The sequence below is a fragment of the Rattus norvegicus genome, chromosome 3 (genome assembly GCF_021556685.1).
Source record: "Rattus norvegicus strain SHRSP/BbbUtx chromosome 3, alternate assembly SHRSP_T2T, whole genome shotgun sequence".
NCBI classification, from domain to species: Eukaryota; Metazoa; Chordata; class Mammalia; order Rodentia; family Muridae; genus Rattus; species Rattus norvegicus.
Window position 1 is genome coordinate 154337917 of NC_141536.1, and position 20455 is coordinate 154358371.

Here is a 20455-nt window from a genome sequence, read left to right on the forward strand (position 1 = left end):
TCTCTACTCCAGACAGATCTCTAAGGCCTTCAGCATGCCTCAGTGGAAACTCAAGCTTCCCACCCTCCCCCATCAAGATAAGTTTTTTTTTTTCCTCCCTTTTTTCAGAGCTGGGGACCGAACCCAGGGTCTTGCACTCTACCACTGAGCTAAATCCCCAACCCATTTTTTTTTTTTTTACCTTCGACCAAGATCTATCCTAGCTTTTCTATTTTGTTTTGCTATTTTATTGTATGTGTAAGAATGTTTTCACTGTACATATGTCTATTCTGTGTCCCTTGCACGCCTGGTGCCTACAGAGGCCAGAAGAGGTTGCTGGATTCCCTGGACCTGGAGTTACAAATGGTTGTGAGCCACCTTGTGGGTGCGGGAATTGAACCCCAGTCCTCTGCTACAACAGTCAGTTCTCTTAACTGCTGAGCCATCTCTCCATCTCCAGCCCCTCATCACAGATATCTTGTTCCCTTTTCCTCAGTCGCAGGAAATCGGTCTTTATTAAGGACTGAGATTCCAGGCCACCCAAATAGGCACGCAACAGGGGAAAAGGTTCTCAAAACACATCAAGAACTTGCTCTAAGTCTGGCATACAGCAAGGCAGGGGAACAGTGGTTCCTGCCTTACCCCAGGTTACGGGGAGAGATCGATCAGTTCCTATCAGAAACAAGACACCAAAACACGAAGACTGGCTGCCCATCACAAGCACACCCTGTACCTCAGGAGTGCCACCCCTCGGCATAAGATGGACCACGCGGGATCTTAAATGGTGTTGGATGTTACTGGCATCCTCCAGCACCCACCCGCCCAGTCAAAATCTCGCTGTGACTCTGTTAGGAGAAGGACGCTCTTCAACCAGCCCCTTCAGAGAGGTTTCCAGCAAACCCACTGACGTACTTCATAAGCCTCAAGAGATTCAGGCTGTGGTCCTCAGCCTGGTAGGTTTTGCCCACTAGGGGAAGGCACGTTTGATGGACGGATGCTCCTGCCATCTAGTGGCTAGAGGTCAGAGTTGCACCTACACCACCCTTCACTGTAAGGAGCAAGAAATTCCAGAGACACCCGGGGCTAGGATATCTCAATGCACATGAACAGACCGTCACATCGAGTAGACGATGAATGAAATCCCCCCCCCCTTTTTTTTTAACGGTAGCACAATTCCTCATGGATGGTGCCTGCCTCGCTGTGAGGCCCTGGGTTCAATCACCAGTACTGGATAAGGTAGTGACTACCTATCATCTTATCACATGGGAGAGGTCCTTGGCTAAGTAACTCAAGGCCAAACTGAACCATGGGAAACCCTTAAGCAAGCAGACCTAAAGCGAACTTCACAAGAAACGGGTATTTCTCTGGTTCTCAGTATTGGGGGTCAGGCAGGGCCGTATGCAGATAGAGCATGGCCTTTTGCACCTCCCGTCACGTAGGGTTGGTGGTCAGGTGCTCAACCACCACACACAAGGGCCAGGGCTTAATCCAACATCAAACACCAGTCAAAGCCTGTGTGACTTACCATCCTGCTTGGGCGACGGCACCTTGGGCTCTTTCTTGTTTTTTCGACCCTCCCGCCCAGAAGGATCTTCTCCTAAGTCTATGACAAGTTCGCTCTCTGAGTCCGAATCCAAGCCCAAGTGCACTGTGGGAGAATCTGTCTCATCCTTTCCCTTCAATTTGTCCTTCGTGGGGTGAGGGGATGGCTTTGCTTTCTCTGCAAAGTCCTTCTCGGGCTCGGGGCTGGCCTTGTCCTTGGCGGGTGCGGGGTCCACTTTCTCTCCAACGGGCGAGTTACTCTTCACTTCCTCTTTGACCTCCACCTGGTTCGAGGGCTTGGGCTTCCTTTTGATGGCAGGGGCCTCTTTGTCCACCCGGCTCCCCTCCTTGTCCTCGGGGTCCTCCGGCTCATTCTTGGGCTTCTGTTCCTCGTCGCTGACGTACTCGCTGTCGCTGCTCTCTGACTTTTCCGAATCCTCTGAGTCGCTGTGCTCCACGGCCGTATAAACGTCCTCCGAGATCTCGTTTATGCCTGGGGTCAAAAGGAAACCAGCACAGCTTAGCCGCCAAGCAAAGACAGGTGGGAAACACGTCACCGTCTCGGTGAGAACAAGGTAGAGAAGCTACAGACTGTCGGGGTTTTTGTAAAGCTGAAACTCTGTGAGGCTGGTGACTGATGGGGGTGGGGGCATTAAGATGGAGGCCTGGAGAAGCCAAATGTCAAGGCACAAACCAGTTGGGACCCAAACAAGATGGCTGGGCTTCCCCAAGCTTAATGAGGCAGCTCCAGAAGGCCAGGGTCTTGGGGAGTGGGGGAGGGCACCTGCTCGCCCTAAGCGCCCTAAGCGCATCTACCCTCACACTTCCTAGCTGGGCAGTGCTGGCAGCTTACCGGTAGTATGCATTGCCTTTTGCAGATTAGAATTCTCTACCGAATTCAGAAATGGAGAACTTCCACATAGGGATCAAGGCAGGGGTGACTATTCACAGAACAGAGGAGCTAGCCAAATTGGGGTGCCAGCCTCTAAGTAGCAAGCCACAGGTGGGTGAAGAGAAACACCCAAGCCCCTTAAGTAGGGGTAGATCTTCTCTAGGTAGCTTGGTGCCAAGCAAGTTCCCTGTGCTACTCAAGTGCTTACGTGAACGCACCGTCCTTCTCACAAAGGGGACACGGTGAAATCACACCAGTACATGTTCATCAAAGAATGCAGGCACAGGATAGCAGGTGTCCTGCTCACATAATCCACCCTCCCCCCCCACAGAGGCACTGGAACTGTATCTGCCTCTCCCAGGGCCCAACACACATGAGGTCTTTAATGAGGGCACAGTCAAGAGCTTTGTACTACTGGTAGGTGAGCATCGGGGACGGACGGATGGACGGATGGAGGAACTGTTATCTAGAGGACTTTGAGCAAGAGGCCTACTCATTAAGGAGTTAAGATGGAGCTGAAGACTATTACACAGACACGGGGGCTTAGCAGAACGAGGTGGGTCCATGAGACAAACAAACTAAGGAAATTCTTACAAGAAATAATAGAGCTTTATGGAAGGATGCAAGAGAAACAGACCCCAGAATCGCTCTCCAATCCCTGCCTCTCACTATCCTGTCAGGACAGGGACCCTAACCAGGAGAACAGTGGTGCCAGCAAGATATGCCTTAGCCGGACACCCTTGTACTGTCTCAGGATTAAAACAAAGGTCCCCATTCCCCAGCCATTTCACAAAGGTGAGGCAGATGCCTGGTACCAGAAAACTTGTCTGTGGGGAAGACATGTCATGCCAGAGAGACAGACGAGAGAACTGAAACAATGGTGGGTCACTGACAGACAGGGCCACATCCTGATCAGGATCACTAGGCTATGGAACCTCCAGCCCTCTCTTTAAAGTACATTAAATACATTTTCCTTCTCTGCTTCACCACTACCCATTTGGCCTGTGGGAGACAGCTGGGCACCGCTGTCAGAGCCTGAGCTTTGATCCTAAAAATCTTAGACAACAAGGATACCCGCTGGTCACCCCCTAATTGTAACTCCCTCCTCACTTAAGGATCCAGGGTACCAGCTGACACCAGAGACCCCTCTCTCAGGATGACCCTCACTCCTGGACTCCTTACTGCTCAACACTTCTTCCTCAGGCCCCCTGGATTAATTTACTAGCCAACCGAGTATTCCAGAACATAAGCTAGATGCATAAGACCAGCTTCCACAGAGAGGCAAATCCCTATAAGATCGTCTCCCTGTTTTCGAAGCCTCCATAGAGGGCAGGCCCACCACAGAACCCCTTGTGCTTTGGGACAAGAAAGGGATACAGGATGACAGCCAACGGAGAAGAGGTCACCAAGACTTCCGGTAGGTGAAGTGTGTGTGGTGTGCAGGCTGGAAGGGGAGGGAGTGACGTGGGTGGCCACACCTGTAGGGTTGGCCTTTGTAAGCCCCATCCAGGAGCAATGCAGAATTTAGAGCATTCTGAGTTTAGAGGCAAACTTGGAACGCTGGTGCTTCTGCACCCACACTTGACATTCTCAGGCCAGGAAAGACCCTCCACTGAATTCAAAGCCCCTTTTGGAAAACCTGAAATAGCAAATCTGAGGTAATTCTGGGTGCAGTGCATTCTTGATATCCAGACAGGTGGAGGTCAAGGCAGCTGGTAAGGTCACAGCGAGTTCCGCCTCCTTCTATCCCGGCGCATCCCCAAGACGAGTACCCGCAGGGCAGGCAGCCGGGACCCACCTAGCTGTGCTTTGCAACTCTCTATGGTCTTGTCCAGGTTGAGCTGGAAACGGCTTCGAATTTGCCGCTTGGGAGAGATGAGGGGGACGGGAGCTGACTGCTGCTGGACCGACTCGCTCAGCTCCTTCAGGTCCATCTCGGCTTTGCTTCGATCTGGAAGACACCAGCACATCCTCAGTCAGACCGGGCTCTCACCCTCCGAGAGAACCACCACCCACCACCGCTCAGGTGAGCAGGGCGCTAATTAAGTTTTCATATTCGACCATAACAGCACCCAGCTGCCCAGAGAAAACAGCGTGCCCATGGTGGCAGTGGACAGCAACGAGAAACACGTGGTTACTTCCCCCACAAAACAATGGACTGAGTATAGAAAATGCTTATCCCAACTGCTAGTAACATTCGGGGAGCTCAGCTGCACCGAGAAGGCTGCCAATAATCTATCCAAACACAATTAATGTGAGGGAAGCACCTGCCTAGCCAGAATCTAGAGAGAGCTTCCCTCGAGCAAGAAGCACGGAGAGGACAGACACCCTGAGCATGTCCCTGCAGCCTCCAAACCAGACGTTTAACTTTCATTCCCAGGCTGGCTAAGGATTGAAAAAAGAAAAGATAGGAATTCGGAGACCCGCGCTTTCTAGCTTGGGTGTAAGCATCCAGGGCAGCTGGGGAGAGGCAGGGGACGACTCTCCTGTGGTACTGACCTGGGCTGAAAAGTCCTCTCAGGTGAGCCAAGTCGACCTGACGCTCGGGTCTCCGGTTCCCTGGCTACCTCTGGCAAAGTGCTGGCTGTTGGACCAGCTAGACCAGATTTCTAAAGACCAGTGAGTTCACTGTTAGAATTGTTTCTCAGTGCCCAAAACCAAGGGAAAGGGGGGTGAGGAGGCAAAGAACGGAGATTCTCGGAGGGGCTTGAAAGGTCCTTCCGTTGACCTGTTCTCCCCAGTCTCCCCTCCAAATCCCCCCCCCCAGATGATCCCAGATTCTATCAGTAACAGAAACACTTCCAAGCCTGTTCCCTCTGGATCTGAGCTGCCTCCCTGATACTCCACAGACTCAGGGCCTGCCTCCACCACTGTCAGAGAAGTCACTCAGAAGCCATTGGAGAGCTAGACAGGAAGAACTATTCCCTCTTTGGTTTTGACCTAAGACAGACCCCTTCCTGTGGCACAAGATTCTCCCTACATCATAGAGCTCCCTCAGCCCCTGCAAACCCACAGTGCACAGGCAGAAAGCCCCAAACAGCTGTAACTCATTAATTACCACAGTGATGCCCCCACTGGGAGAGAACACACCCCCCAAACACACAAGACCTCGGACACACACATATGCACCAAATGTTCACAGCAGGTGGGGACACTACTCTCATAAGTCAAGACGTGTCCCCACAAGTCTGTGTCTGAACACAGACGTTCTTGTGTGCACCTGGGATCAGCTAAGTATGTGATCAAAGGGAAGCAAGTCCCACTACCAGGTCTTCTTGTACCTTCTGGACCGAACACCCATCTTCATGGCTGACTCTCCATGTGTTCTGTGAGCACACTCAAGCATGCTTCAGGGGGCTTTCAGAGTTGAGGAGACAATGTTTATTTAAGTCTTCCAAAGAAAGAGAAGGAGAACACCTTTGTCCCCAAGCACCCTAAGGAATTACCTCAGCAGTTCTAGGAGGGCTGGGCACCAGGGCCATTCAAGTTGGGACCAGGAAACAGTTTGCCTTAACTACTGTGAGCCCACGTCTTGGAAAAGAGCCAGACCTGGCCTGGTGGTGTGGCTGTGGACATGTGTGTCAGTGCAGACATCTGTGAGTAGACACTTCCTTAGCTTTACCTTTGAGGCGAGTGATTGCTAAGAGTTCAAGGACAGCTGGGTCTACACAGCAAACAGGGCAGTCTTGGCTTACAGTGTGTGCCTAGGTCTCGAAGGCTAAACTCTTAATATGATAATCCAAAGTACCCATTTTACAAAATAAGGCACCCCTGGCCAATAAGCTATTTTATCTCATAAGAACAGGTTGCTCAATGCAGGGGAGCTGGAATCAAGTCTGAGGGCAGCTTACAGAGACTTAACCCAGACATAATGAGCCATCCTGGAGTGCTGGCTGGGGTGCATCTCTCCTCTCCTCCATGGGAGAAAGCAGCAGCAGCAGCACCTCCTATTCCTACCACAGGCAGGCGACTCCCCTCCCTTCTCTACCGGATGGGTTCCAGCTCCCCCAGGCTAGCAGCGTTTTGAATGTTTCAGCTCTGGCTATAAGTGGAAACCTGTAGAATGAATAGCCACGCTAGATAGAGGTGCACTCCTCCATTTCTGCAAGGGAACGCAGAGCTGAACAGCCTTCACGGGGCAACTTGACAGCATCTCTAAATGTGAAGCCCAGGAGGCCCCTTCTTCTCTACAGATTTCCCGCCCATGAGGGCAGAAACGCCTAAACTGTTGGAACGGACAACTACGTCGTGCCCATAAGTAAGGATGAGGGCTTCCGATTGCCCAGAAATGACACAGGGATAATCAGGACCTTGGAAACACAGCAGGGGAAGATTCCTAGGTTGGCATCAAAAGGCAACCCATTCTAGGGAAAGGAAACCAGGGGTAGAGGTAGGGAGCCTTGGGGTGGGGAGAAAGAGAGATGGGAATGTGAGTGCAGGTTCTCCTGAGGTGCTGACACTGGTACTGAAGACATGGGGCTGAGGTAGTCATAGTCACAGTGGTGGGGAGTGTGTGTGCTCTCCTGCTGGTACAGTGGTGGAAAATTCCCGCTGCCTGCTCCCTCCAGCCAGGGGCACTCATATCCTCGAGGACAAACACTACCAGGGATGAGACTCAGACTTCTGATCCAGAGGTACAGACAAAGAGCAGAGGGAAGGCATGGGGCAGTGTCCCCTGGGGGAAAGGGATGGGCACAGGGGCTCAGACCTTCAGTGATGCTCTTCCCAGGACTGTCATTGCCAGAGGACATGGGCACAATGGCGTTATCCAGAGTGCCACCATCCTGGGTTGTCCCGGTCCCACAGACACAAAGACAAGCAGGAGGGCCACAAGTTCAAGGCCTGCCACGACTATACGGTGAGTTCCAGGTCAGTGTGAACTAAACAACAACCTGTCTCAGAAAAAACAAGACCAGCGAGGGGGGTCAGCCATGCAAGGCATCTCACCACCAGACCTACCAACCCTGGTCTGGACCTGGGCCCTGGAAGGACAGAACAATACCTCAGGCTGCCCTTTGGCCTCCGCATACTCACGCAAAAATGTTTGCTTGCATATGTGCGTGTGTGCAAGAAAGAGGGAGAGAGGGGCTTTAATCCCAGCATTCAAGAGACAGGGACAAGCAGATCTCGAGTTCAAGGCTACATGGTGGGAGGGGATTAAATAAGCCACCCCAAATCTATAGTTGAACCCTCTATTCTAACCCAGACAATCCCTGGTTTGCCTCACATGTATGTCTCCAATGTGGCTTTCTTCCTGTGCTGTCTTAAACAGTTCCCTGTTTAGCTGGACAGTGACTTCTCACCATCAGTGGCCAGCACTCTAGATCATGTCACATGGGCGGATATAAAATCACTGCCCTCCCCTCTACCCTTCAACCTTTTCCACCACGTACAGCATTCTTCAGGGTCCCTAGCAGAGCCCCTGAATGTGAGACTAAAATCCCATCCCAGGAACCCACCCATGTATCCAATGTTGTCACCCCCACTGACTGAGATGAGATATGAACCCTAGAATTATTGGAGGGGAGACAGGACAAAATTCATGGATTCCTTAGAGCCACCACACCTCACCCACACCTCAAGCCATGCTTAGAAAACCCAGGGGTATCACAAGGATGCCCAGTGGGCTCCTGGTTTTCAGAAGGAGCTATTCTTGCCAGGTGATTGGCAGAGAGGCAATGTCACCATGAGAACGCCTCTGTTCCACAGTGCTTCTGTTCAGAGTGTGAAGGTGGGAGGAGGCCCCGAGAAAAGAAACCACATTTCTAGAATAACGAATGTCCCCGAGGCAGCAAGCTGGTCCCCCTTCTGAATCAAGTGAGGAACCAGCTGGTGCCTCTGGATGGAGTCTTAGCAAGGACCTTGAATGTCCAACTCAAGCCAGGCTATAGATAAAAGGCAAGGGAGTAAACTGGACTACACTTGGGGGCCATTGGTCCTGTCACCCTAGGAACCAGTGACACAGCTTGGATGGCGCTGTGAATTCATTGTCATGGGACACCATACGCCTCTTTCCCCACCAAGGAATGTTCTAGCCCACGGTATCTGGAAACCCCTGGAGTTGCTTCCTTTGCCGGTGGCTTCTCTCTGGCCTCCTACCCCTCCTCTTCCCTTTACTGATCTCTGCCTATTCCAGTGGCCCAGGGACCTTGCTCCATCTGGACACTCTAAGCCCAGCTGTCAACCTCCGGATCCACTGGGGCTGGGTGGGTCTCTGATGAGGTCATGATAAGCTACATCTCTGGGCTTTAACCACAAGGTGGCAGCATTCAATTACTCAGAACTGTAACCTGCCCCTTGCTCCCTGGGATGCAGGCCACCCTAGGCTGCATGGAATTTAACTGCAAGCACTCCATGGATAGACCTTGTCTCTCTCAGACAGACGGACACACCACACCAAGTGGAGCCAGGCCTGGTGGCACATGACAATAACCACAACACTTGAAAGGTAAAGACAGGATCATGAGATCCAGGGTCTGAGCCGCAAGGCAAGCTCAATCCAGATGAAAATGTCACATTTTAAAAAATGAGGAACGGCTACAGAGCTGACTCAGAGGCTAAGAACACTGGCTGTACTTACAGAGGCCCAGAACTAAGTCCCAGCACTGCCATGGCAGATCACAGCCATCTGCAACTCCAGATAGAAAGGACATGATCCCTTCTGCCTGCCACAGGCAATAGACACGCATGTGGCACACAGACACTCATGCAGAACACCCATACTCATAAGAGAATGGAAACTATCAGAAAACCCACCCCAAAACAGTAAGACTCATAAAACTTGCTTCAGTCACATATATTTACACAGGGCAAAACTGGTTTACGAGAATTACTTGTAAAGACTGGCCCAAAATGGTTTGTGGTAAAACACCTTTGTGAGCCAACCAGCTGCCCAAGAAACCCCTCCTGTTCCTCCTTATCTCCCCTAACCCCTCTATCCACTAAAGCTTTTACATTTTCTGCAGACAGAATAGAGGAGCTCAGTGTCTAAGAGCCACTGAGGAAAGGACAAAGGGCAGAGGTGGGCACCACTGCCAAACACACACACTTATGTAAACGCCACTGACCCAGGTTCAAGTTCAGGATGCTCCCGGTGGTGGCGGTGGAGGTCTTGTCAGGTTTCGTCATGATGGGCGTTGGCGCTTGTGGAGAGAAGGGCTTCGGGCTGCCGGACAAGCTCCCTGCTTGCCCCGTCTTGGTGGAGGCTGGAGACGCTGGAAAAGTGTATCACGGTTAGAAGCTGGTTTTACACATTAGCAAACCAATAAAGCCACACCAGGTTCAGGGTTGAGAACGGGAGAGAAGGGACAAGGTGTTTCATTCCACAAGCACTGTTCTGCATCCTGGAGAGGACCCAGGACTGGTAAGATGGGTGGCCATGAACTGCCAACAAAGGGCTTTCACCTAGCATGGGCTACTGGGCTGGGGACTCTAAGTTGAAAGGCTAAGCTGCCACTGAAATTGCCTTAGCCCATTCACAGGTTTAACGCATGAGCAAACTCCTCATGCTGTGTGCACAGGTGGGAGGCAGGCTGGCATGTGTGGCAGCCATCGGTGAGAGTTTGAGGGAGCTGTTCACACAGCCTGCCCCATCTGCCTCTGACCAGCCCTGGGGAGGTCCAGACGCTGGCTCAAGTTTCTCAGGGTACAGAGAAACAAACTGGACATCAGGTGGAGGGAGAATTGGTATTGCCAAATTATCTTCTTTCTCAGTGAGGGTCAGACTCCTCCAAGGACAGACCATGTTCCCACGCCTGAGGTGTTCAAATCTAACTTAAAACAACTGGCCAAACAAGGAGAACAAAGACCAAAAGCACTTAGCAGGGCTAAGGGCTTCTTAAGGACCCACCCGATCTTGACATTAACCCTCACACACAGTTACATATTTTTCGAGACCACCCAGCATCGCTTCTGAGCCCTGACAAGACAGCACCTGGCCAATTGGCCTGAAGTGAGGAGATGTTGTAGAGATCTGGTCCTGACAGGAAGTCACAAATGGCACAAGAGGGCAGGAAGCAAGGCACCAGCAGAGACTAAAAATGGAGGCTTGCTGTGGTGCAGTTCTGAAATCCCAGTAGCTGGTCCAGGAAGATCAGTTCAAGGCGATCCTCAGCTACATGGCAGGTTGCCAGCCAGCCCTGCTGGCAGACCCAGTCTGAAGAAGAAAGCTGCTGCAGTGGGCTGGGTAGGTATGACTCTGGTTCTGCATTATCTATGGGGGTAGGGTGGGGTGGTGGTGAGCACAGGCACCCACTCAGCCCATAAGGTTTGGCTCCCTCAGAACCAGAGAGATGGGAAGCCTGGGGAGCAAACCTGCATCTCAGTAAGTGCCTAAGTGCCGGATCCACGCTCAATCCCTGAGCGAACCCTTCATTCCTGTGATTTTAGCTACAGGAAAAGGCTCAAGACTAGAGAGACCTGGACTCAAAGGTGGACACTTTTGGTTCAAATCCAAGCCCCTACTGATCATCTGGGAGTTAGGTGCCTCTGTCTGTGGCTCCCCTGGGAAGAGGGACACAGCCTGACGAGGCCAACAAAAGCCCCTACCCCCATCGGGCTACAGTGAGGCTGACTGAGCAGTCAGCACTGGGCATCCAGGAAGTCAGTATGAGTTCTTGCTGTCGCTGACTTTGCTGACTTCCCGTTTTATTACTAGGCATTCCTCTCCATGGAGACCAGTGGTCCTCAGTCCTTGTGCCACCCTCACCAGTACATACTGGGTAACACACAATTCATTCAAGTAGCCATGACCAGGGACGTGGGCAGAAGCAGCAGGTATCTAATGCCACGGAAGTCACAAGTTATGAAATAAGCCACAAGGGACAGGAAAATCCCCACTATGAGGAATTATCTGGGGACAGCAGAGGTGGCTCGGTGACTATAAATGGTTACTGTTCCTAAGAGGACCAGGATTTGGGTGCCCCGCACCCACATGGCAGATCACGACCATTTCTGATTCTAGTTGCAGGGGAACTAATGCTCTCCTGGTCTCTGCAGGCCTTATTTGCACACCGTGCATAGACATACATGTAAGCAAGCACTAATACACACAAAAATGTTTTGGTTTTTTGCTGAAGCATAGTGTGGCCCTGGCTATGCTGGAACTCACTCTATAGACCAGATTGGCTTCGGACTCAGAGCTCTACCTGCCTCTGCCTTCTGAGTACTGGGATTAAAGGTGTGCGCCATCACAGCCCAGTTCACACGAAATTTAAAAACATCTGCCTCTAACTCTAGTTCTGGGGACTCTGACATCCTCTTCTGACTCCCACGGGTAATGCATGCATGCATGTGGTGTACGCATCAACTTACATACATGCACTCAGATGTCTGTGTGCATAAGCACTTTTAAAGTAAGCCTTAAACATTAGAAAGAAGGAGTTAGTGTCTGGCCTCAAATGTTGCTCCTGACTTGAGAAGCATCTGAATCATGGAGCAAACAGGGAAAGCCTTTCCCTCCTCTAGAATTGGAGCTGGGACAGCAATCAGACACATGGCCACTAGGCCAGCGCACAACAAATTTGAGATTTGGTAAATATTAAATCTATTTTACCATAGGGACTAGCAGTCTGCCTGGCCTACTAGCCAGGTAGGCAGTCTTCCCTTCCCCTGGGGCTGTTGCCAGGGTGATCATTGTTACTGCCACAGGACAGCAACAAACAGAAGCCAGACAAAGTGCTTGCTGTGTGCAGAAGTGAGAATAAGCGAGCCATGTGTACACCTGTGTTTGTGCAGAAAGGGCACGTGTGCACATTTGCATGCACATGTGTGGTGACTTTATGTACTCCCTACAGTTTGCTTGTTTCAGTTTTGAGGCAGGGCCTCTCCTCAGTCTGGAACACCCCCAGAGCAGACTAGGCTGGCTGGTGGGGAGCCCGAGGGACCCGGTGGCCTCCTGCCTACCACTGGGGTTACAAGCAAACACACACCACCACACCTCAAATTCTTACATGGCTTCCAAGCAGTGAATCAGGTCCCCATGCCCACAAGAAAAGCCCTTTATTGAGACATCAAGCCCCAAATGAGGCATCTTTAAGCAGAATCGCTACTACAAGAACATTTTAAATAATTCATTCACTGCTGTTTGTGGTAGCTTAAAAAAGATTCAGGGCAAGGACCGCCCCTGGGGATAGAAACCAAGGCTTCTCTAGCTGTGCACTCAGTAATAAACAAAGAGGTAATAGCAGGACTCTGCTTGGGCCTTTAGAGAGATGAGGAGGTCCAAGCATGAAGGGCAACAGAAGCCCAAACAAAACAAAGGTTCAACAGCGCACAGAGCAACCCAGCGCGCCATGGTTCCTCTAAGCTCAAGTTTAAAAACTAAAAACGCAGGCTGACTATGACTCAGTTGAGTTAAGACAGTTGCCATCAGTTAGGACCTGAGGTGCCTTCTGGGAGCCACATGATGGAGAGGACTGGTTCTCATAGGTTTGTATTCCGACGACGCCACATGGACCAATGACAAATTCACACAATTCAGGCACACACAATGGATCAAAGCATGGTGAAAAAAATTCAGGTCAGCTGTGGTGGCACTCTGATGGCAGACTCTGTGAGTTCAAATCTAGCCTAGGGTTGTGGAGGCGACTCAGCAGTTGACAGCACCTGCTTGCTGCTCTTGCAGAGGGCCCAGGCCTGCTTTCCCAGCACCCACATGGTAGCTCACAGCCATCCGTAACTCCAGTTCTAGAGGACCCTGACGCCTTGCTCTGGCCTCTGCAGGCAAAACAGCGTGCATAGGCGCAGGCAAAACACCCAGACTCATTAAAATAAATAAATCTTGAATTATTTTAAAGCCAACCTGGGGTTTATCGTGAGTTCCAGGCCAGTCAGGGCTACAGAGTGAGGCCTCCCTGTTGCTGCCTCAAAAAACAATAAATGAGTGAACCCCAAACAGAGCCACAGCTGCACACAGCCCAGGACTCCACTCCCCCTCTGATTAAAAAGAAAAGGGTGAGGCTATTGCTTGCCAATTTTTGTGTGTATTTGTCATGATGTGTGCACATGTGTATTTGTCACAGTATTTTATCACAACCACAGAAGCATGCTAGAAGACAGGACACACACGATAAAAAGTCATTACATAAAAAGGCTGGACAGTTGGCAATGAAGTGTTTGTGTGAAGCTTCTCCTGCTGTAGCAGCAACTGGGCTTTTAACAAAACACAAACCAGCCATGCTAGCCCAGGCCTCCAATCAAAGGTCACCTGGGGTCACCACCAGGATGGCTCAGCGGGTAAAGGCACTTCCCGGCAAGCCTGATGACTTGAGTTTAATACATGCTGGTGAGAAATGACTCCAGCAAGATGTCCTCTGACCTCCACACTAATGCAGAAGTGTGCATACACGCACGCACACACCCCAAGTGCAACTGCCACCCGTGGAGGTGTGTCTCACCGGCACACCAGAGCACACACTCAGAGCAGGTCAAGATGACGCAGGATCTTTGCTGTCCCTCGACCCCATCGCCTGTCAATCAGTCTGTTCCCTTCATGACTGGGTAAGTGCCTGAGGTTCAACTTAATGGCATGCCGTGTAACTCCTCAGGAGAGCTGGCCATGGGAGGGAGGGTTAGTTAGTGACTTAGTATTTGTCATGGACAGCCATTTTATGACAACTATTGATTTCACAATAAAGTGGAGTCTGTGGAAACCTTTTCATGTCTCCCTGACTGCAACCCCCACGGTGGGAAGCACCATTAGCTCAGGAGGGTCTGTGGGCTCAGGACGGTGCCATAATACACTTAGCATTCTCGGCGGGGTCTCTAGGAAACAGTTAGCAAACGCTGAAGGCTGATGAAACCCGCCTGCCCAAGTGGCCCATGGTGGGGTGGGGTGGGGGTTTCGAAACCACTTTGTGAAAGGCAGGGGGAATCCAGGGCTGTGGCAGCTACAGGCTCCCTGTGGAATAGAGGACAGCTTGAAAGCTGAATCTGCTTGTGGGGGTAATGGACAAAGGATGAGTCTTCTAAAGAAAATTACAGTCTTGGGGCCAGTGAGATGGCACAGTCATTGAACCTGATGGCCTGGGTTCGATCCCCTAGAACACACAGGGTAGAGGCAGAGTCCTGACCTCCCCAAGCTGTTCTCTGACCTTCATGCACACACGCGCGCACGCACACACACATACACACAGAGGCTTCACAGTTTTAATCCAAGCACCAGGGAGACAGACAGGCAGATCTCTGTGAGTTTAAGAACAGTGACACCCAGTTACAAAAAAGAGAAAGAATGAGGCTCTAAATTCTCATACGTACACATAAAGGGCACTCTGAAGTCTGAAAGCCGCCTACACGTTTTTTCTACTTTAGAGCATGGGAACATTTATGACATTTTGGAGGGACCCCAGCCTGATCCCGACTGTGCTATCCCTGACTATGGTGGTGGGCGTCTGAATGAATATACCCATCCTCCTCTCCCTGCACTGACATCACGCTGACAGCAGAGGGCGGGAGGGAGCAGGAGGAGGAAGCCGGTAGGCTTCAGGGTCTGACTGTGAGGATCCGCCACGTGACAGAGTCCCTTCTGATCCTTGTAGTCTACAGGGAAAGCTGGCAAACCAGAACCTCTGAGCCTCTGGGCCCAATCTGTTCCTTGTCCCTGTGTGGCCTGCTATTTAAGAAGGGGTGGGACACAAAAAATTTCAACGGTTCTTTTCTGTATAGAGTGTTTTTCTTGCATCTGTCTGTGCCCCACGTGCATGCCCAAGGTCAGATGAGGGCGTCAAATCCCAATCCCCTGGAACTGGAGTTATAGATGGTCAGGAGCCATGTGGGTGAGGGGAATTAAGTTCCCTGCAAGAGCAGCCGGCGCTCCTAACCACTGAGCTGTCTCTCCAGCCCCACTCTAGTTCTTAGAGCATGCACTTAAGAAGAAATTCAAGCTTCAGTACCCACTAGCCAACACCAGTTACGCTTTATTGAAACTCGGCTATTAATGTCCAGAACTGCAGCCATGACCAAAATACAGAACTGCCCCCTGCGTGTCTACTGTGGGCACTCGGTAAGGGATACTAATTTGTGAGAGTAAGATAATCTGATGTCACCCCCTTCTCTCTTTGTTGGGGGTTTGGTTTTTTGTTGTTTTTTTAGTGGTTTTGAGACAAGAGCTCATGAAGTCAAGGCAGCCCTCGGGCTCCTAATCCCCCTGCCCCTACCTCCCAAATGCTGGGGTTACCACACTGGCCCCTGCTCTCACCGCAGCTCCTTCTATGGCCACCTTACGGGATTAGCAAGTGTCAAGCATGGTGGGGGGGTGGGGGTGGGGAGTAGGTTGTGTATTTTTAGAATAGGGACTTTGAAGTCTAAGTTCTCGTCTTTAAAAAAAAAATTGCCAGTGAACAAGGAATTTTTGCCGCAAAGCTCGACGCCACGGTCCCACCCAAGGGAAGACAGACACTAAATTAAAACAGCACAACCATTCTCATATTCCTATAAAAACTCTATTTTTTTTTTTTGAAGTTCGGAACAAGAGAGCGAGGGGGAGCTTGCACAGGGACACACTTTTATTTTATGACGTGCTCACTTCAAGCAGGTTTTAATGGGCAGCTCGGTGAGGTGCACCTGTCATCCCAGCACACGGAAGACGGAGCAGGAGGATCCTCCTGACCAAACCAGTCTGGGCCATCACTTAAGTCACCCCTTCATTGCATCTCTTCTCAGATCCTTGGAGACGGCACATTAGAGATCACCAGGAAACATAACTCCAGTCAACACTGCCCTGGTCACTGCTCTTGTCCTACTGTGGGTTCTGACTCATTCTGTTCCCAACCGAGCCTACACACAGCAGGGCCTCCGTGTGTAGCCAGTAACGGTTGCCATGGTAAAGGTGAGGAGACTAAGGCATAATAAACACATTAAATATGTTCCCCAAAGCCACATGGGCTGAGTGGGACTCCTACAATTATAGACAGTGACCTTGAAGGAGGTCTGGTAACTGGGCGGGGGACCCATTTTGACCTTGATTTGCTTAACATCTAAGTTAAGCCTAACACAGAGGTATCAAAAACTAAACTTTCAACTACAGCGTAGTCACAGGGCACTGTTCTGAAGAGCCAAGAGGCTCTGACATTGGACGAAAGCCCCTCAGGGTTTGTGGCCATTTCCACCCACGTCTAAGAATGGCCGCCGCTGGCCTTCGGATACAGCCCTCATCTCTGGGGTCTGGCGGTGCCTGCCTGCTTGCACCTACGGTTGAGGCATCCAAGGACGCCAGAATGCACCAAGCGGCCTCCTACCCAACTCTCCCAACTGGGGCTGACCTGTGCTCTTATCAAGGAAGTCCATGGACTCTTCGCTTGCGCTGAAGTGGCTGGATGGGGCCTTCTTCTCGGGGTCCTGCTCCACATCGGAGCCCGTGTGCACAGAGGAGTTCGTGCTGGTGGGGGAGCGAGGCATGTCGGACAGGGAGATCCTGCGGCCCGCGCCCCCGCTCAGAAGGGGCTTGCTCAGAATGATCTTGGGGGACGCCGTCATGTCAAAATTGAGCTTCACCTTCTCCTGTTTGTCTGTCTTGGCAGTGCCGGCGCTGGGATTGCTGGGATCCAGCAGCATTTGGTACTGGCTATTGGGGGTGTAGGGCGTCCTGAACGGGGAGTAATTAAAAACCCCGAACTTCTTCCGTATGTTCTCCACGTAAACTTCCATCTCCTGCATGGCGCTGTTGAAGATACTCTTAGTCTTTTTCACAGAAAAGGGGATTTCTTTTGACATGAGGTAGCAATTATTGACTGGAACCCAGGCTCTAGGATGGCAAGAGAGAGAGAAAGAGAGACACTCTGAGTCAGCGTCAGTCATTTCCGAGGTAGTTTACTTTTTTTTTCTTTTTTAATTTTCTTAATGCAAATCAAATTAGCCTGGTGGGTGCCTGCCAAGATTCTTAAATATGGGGCCTCCCTTTTTTTAAATAATTGACTTGTTTTGAATGGTTAATGAATGATCCACTTCACAGAGGTATTCAGGATAGAACACACACGAACAACAAAATTCAGCCAGAGATGTGAGCGGGTTCCACACACTCAGCCATCTTAATCGCCCAGAAACAAATGGACGGCTCAGCAGGGGAAGCCGGCTCAGCAGGGGAAGCCGCAGCTGCCAAGCCTGGAGACCTGCGCTGGCAAAGCCAACGTGGAGAGAGCCACCTCCCTCAGGTTGTCCCTGGGCCCCCACACATGCGCAGTGGCACTCACATGCGTGTGCAGGCATGAGCGCGCACGTGTGCACGAACACACACACACACACACACACACACACACAGAGATGAGTAACTAAATGAATATAAATGGCAGAAGTAAATACAATGGTAATTCCTTCAGTTCCCTGCTCTTTCAGGGTGAGGAAAAGAGTCCCAGTCCTCCACGACACATCTGAGGAGGGGTGTGTTTCCTGGATCTCGCTGGGCAGCACATGCAGGCGAACACTTCAGTCGTACTCGAGACAGAATCTCACTATGTTGTCTAGGTTGGCCTGCAACTCAGGGTGCTCCTGCATCAGCCTCCTCACTGTCTGGACACACGTGGCAACATTTGAGAGGGTAACCACCCGGAAAACTCTTGATACTAAGTAGACTTTGGCTCTGGGGTGCACGCTCTCCACAGACCTTGCTACTTCGGGGAAGGCCTGTCCTCCTCCATCGACCCCCACACCCCAGGACGTTTTGCAGAGACCCAGAAACCAAAAGCAACAGTGGTGCCTTTTCCAGTACCGGCAACCTGCATGACCCCGGGAACGACTGAGAACACCCCCAGCACCACTCCTGTGGAGAAGGGACACCAGAACACCTTGCTCATTGTGCACTCCCGACTCTACGGCCTCAACTTAGTTCCTAACTTTTCTATGGAGACGTTTAAGGGTTCCTGGACCTCAAACCAAAGCCTGGCATGAGTCCATGGGATGTGGGAGGGGTGGGGGAGAGAATAATCTTGCTTCGATAAGAGAACCATCTGCCCAGCTATGTCCAAAGTGCCTACTTAGGCTGCCCAGTCTTCCTGGTCTTTGAAGACAAACAGTGGGTTTCAGCTACAGCATTTTGCACCGTGTCACCAGTGCGCACTGAATTCCTACATCTGAAGAAGAAATGGCCCACAGGAAAGGAGGTCTGTGCAGAGGCCGAGTTCAGCATGAAACCTGGCTGCAAGGAGAACCCCTAAGCACACAGCTGATCTCGGGGTGCTATAAGTGAGCAGCTCCCCTCCTTGTGTGTGCTAGGGACAGCCTTCTGCGGGGACTTGAAGACCCTTATATCCAGACAGGTGGACCCCACCAAAGCTGAGCAGAAACCAAATACCTACCAGAGACAGGGATCTGGGCTAGGTAAGGAAGAGGCCAGAGTCACTCGGGTCCCCAGCCAGCAAATGACCACAGCTGTGCGTCAGCACCAAGAGCCTCCCCTCAGCCAAGGGCCACAGGCTCAAGGCCCTTGACCCACTCTAGGCTGGTATAGTTTCAAGGTCCTAACTGTCCAGCCAGCCCTTGGTTCCCAAGTCATTTAAGGGGCCTCAGTAAGAATAAGCACTGTGTCCTCAAAAGGGAATGAGATATTTGTTGACACAGAAAGCCTGAGGGAGGGGCCGCAGCGGCCATGTGCCCAGGCTCTCCCCAGAGGGATGCTGGGCAAAGCATTATATTCCGGGGCCCAGTTTTCTCAGCAGTTAGACTGAAGTGAAGGCAGTTCCTTCAGAGGGTGACAGCATGTCTGTAAAGGAGGCTGAGGCAGGAGGTCACCAGCTCAAGTCTAGGCAGCCTGGCTACTCCATGAGACCTGCTCACTCACACAGTCGGCACAAGATGGCTAACAGGTACTTACTTTCCTTGGCACAAGATGGCTAACAGGTACTTACTTTCCTTAAGCATAAGAGTGCTTATATTTTTAGATAAGGGCACATATATCTAAAACCGAGAAAATAATCCCTTAAAGAGGGAGCCTGCCAAGCCTCCCATGACCTCTGCTAAAGCTTCCATGGATTTATTCTCAGGCTGATCAACCTGATGATCTAAGTTGGCAGTTCTGGGATGTTTCTTAGCCTGAGCTAGCTCACTACCACATGCCCACACTTCCCCTCTGGTGCCAACCACTGAAGAGTCTGTTCTCTGTCTCTCATGGGCCCCTACATCAGCAGTTTCACCACATCTTAGCGAAGCAGGCTGCAAATGAGCCCACCTGGGTTGACCTTAAGACTGTCTAGGGCCGGGGTTGGGGATTTAGCTCAGTGGTAGAGCACTTGCCTAGCAACCGCAAGGCCCTGGGTTCGGTCCCCAGCTCCAAAAAAAAGGAAAGAAAAAAAAAAAAAAAAAGACCGTCTAGGGCCAGGTGTGGTAGCGCACACCTTTGATCCTGGCCCAGGGTGGGCAGCCGCAGGTGGATCTCTGAGAGTTTGAGGCTAGCCTGGTCTATGTAGGGAGTTCCAGAACAGTAAGGGCTACAACAGAGAGACCCTGTTTCAAACAAAAGTCCACCATAGCTAAGGCTATACAGAAAAACTAACAAACAAACAAACGAAAAAACAACAAAAACAAAAATGAGGAAACAAAAACAAAAGCACCACCAACCAAAAACCCTGTCTAGGGAGAGCTGGGCTTACCCAGAACCAAAGCATTTCCCTGGGGAGAATGTGCACAACTTTTCCCAGGGATCGGAATACCTTGGCCCTCCAAAGTGTTGATCTCATGGTACCTTGGACTATTTATACATCTAAATGTGTACATAGGGCCACCTTGCTCAAAGGAAACCCACCTCAGAGCAAAAAGAATCCACTGAGGATTTGGAGAAAGCAATGTTTATGGGGCCTGCATGTCCCCAAGGCAACCTTCAGGGGTAGGCAGGGTGGTCACAGAAGAAGGAGCAGAATTCTGAGCTCCTGGGTCAGGGTCCATTTGGTAAACGGGGACATCTATTGTGCCACACCCTAACGTATGCCCCAGTAGGTAAATGCACACAGAGGGCCGCCCCACAGGAGAATTTTAACCCGTTAAAATGGTGGACACCTCAAGTGCTCTCTGAGGAGACACGTCTAAGGCACAGCCAGCGGACAGCCCCTCCTGCTCTAA

General features: G+C 51.2%; 1 protein-coding gene across 55 annotated transcripts in view; it reads right to left on the reverse strand.

The window, feature by feature from the left end:
- Zmynd8 (zinc finger, MYND-type containing 8) overlaps window positions 1–20455 on the reverse strand; it is a 100635-nt gene that overhangs the window by 23738 nt on the left and 56442 nt on the right. For 50 of the 55 annotated variants that reach the window (NM_001431538.1, NM_001431537.1, NM_001431536.1 and 47 more), the window contains 4 exon segments: window positions 1505–2014; window positions 4212–4364; window positions 9481–9627; window positions 16672–17153. In NM_001431538.1, the coding sequence (NP_001418467.1) occupies window positions 1505–2014; window positions 4212–4364; window positions 9481–9627; window positions 16672–17153 (1292 nt within the window). 55 annotated transcript variants of the gene reach the window in all.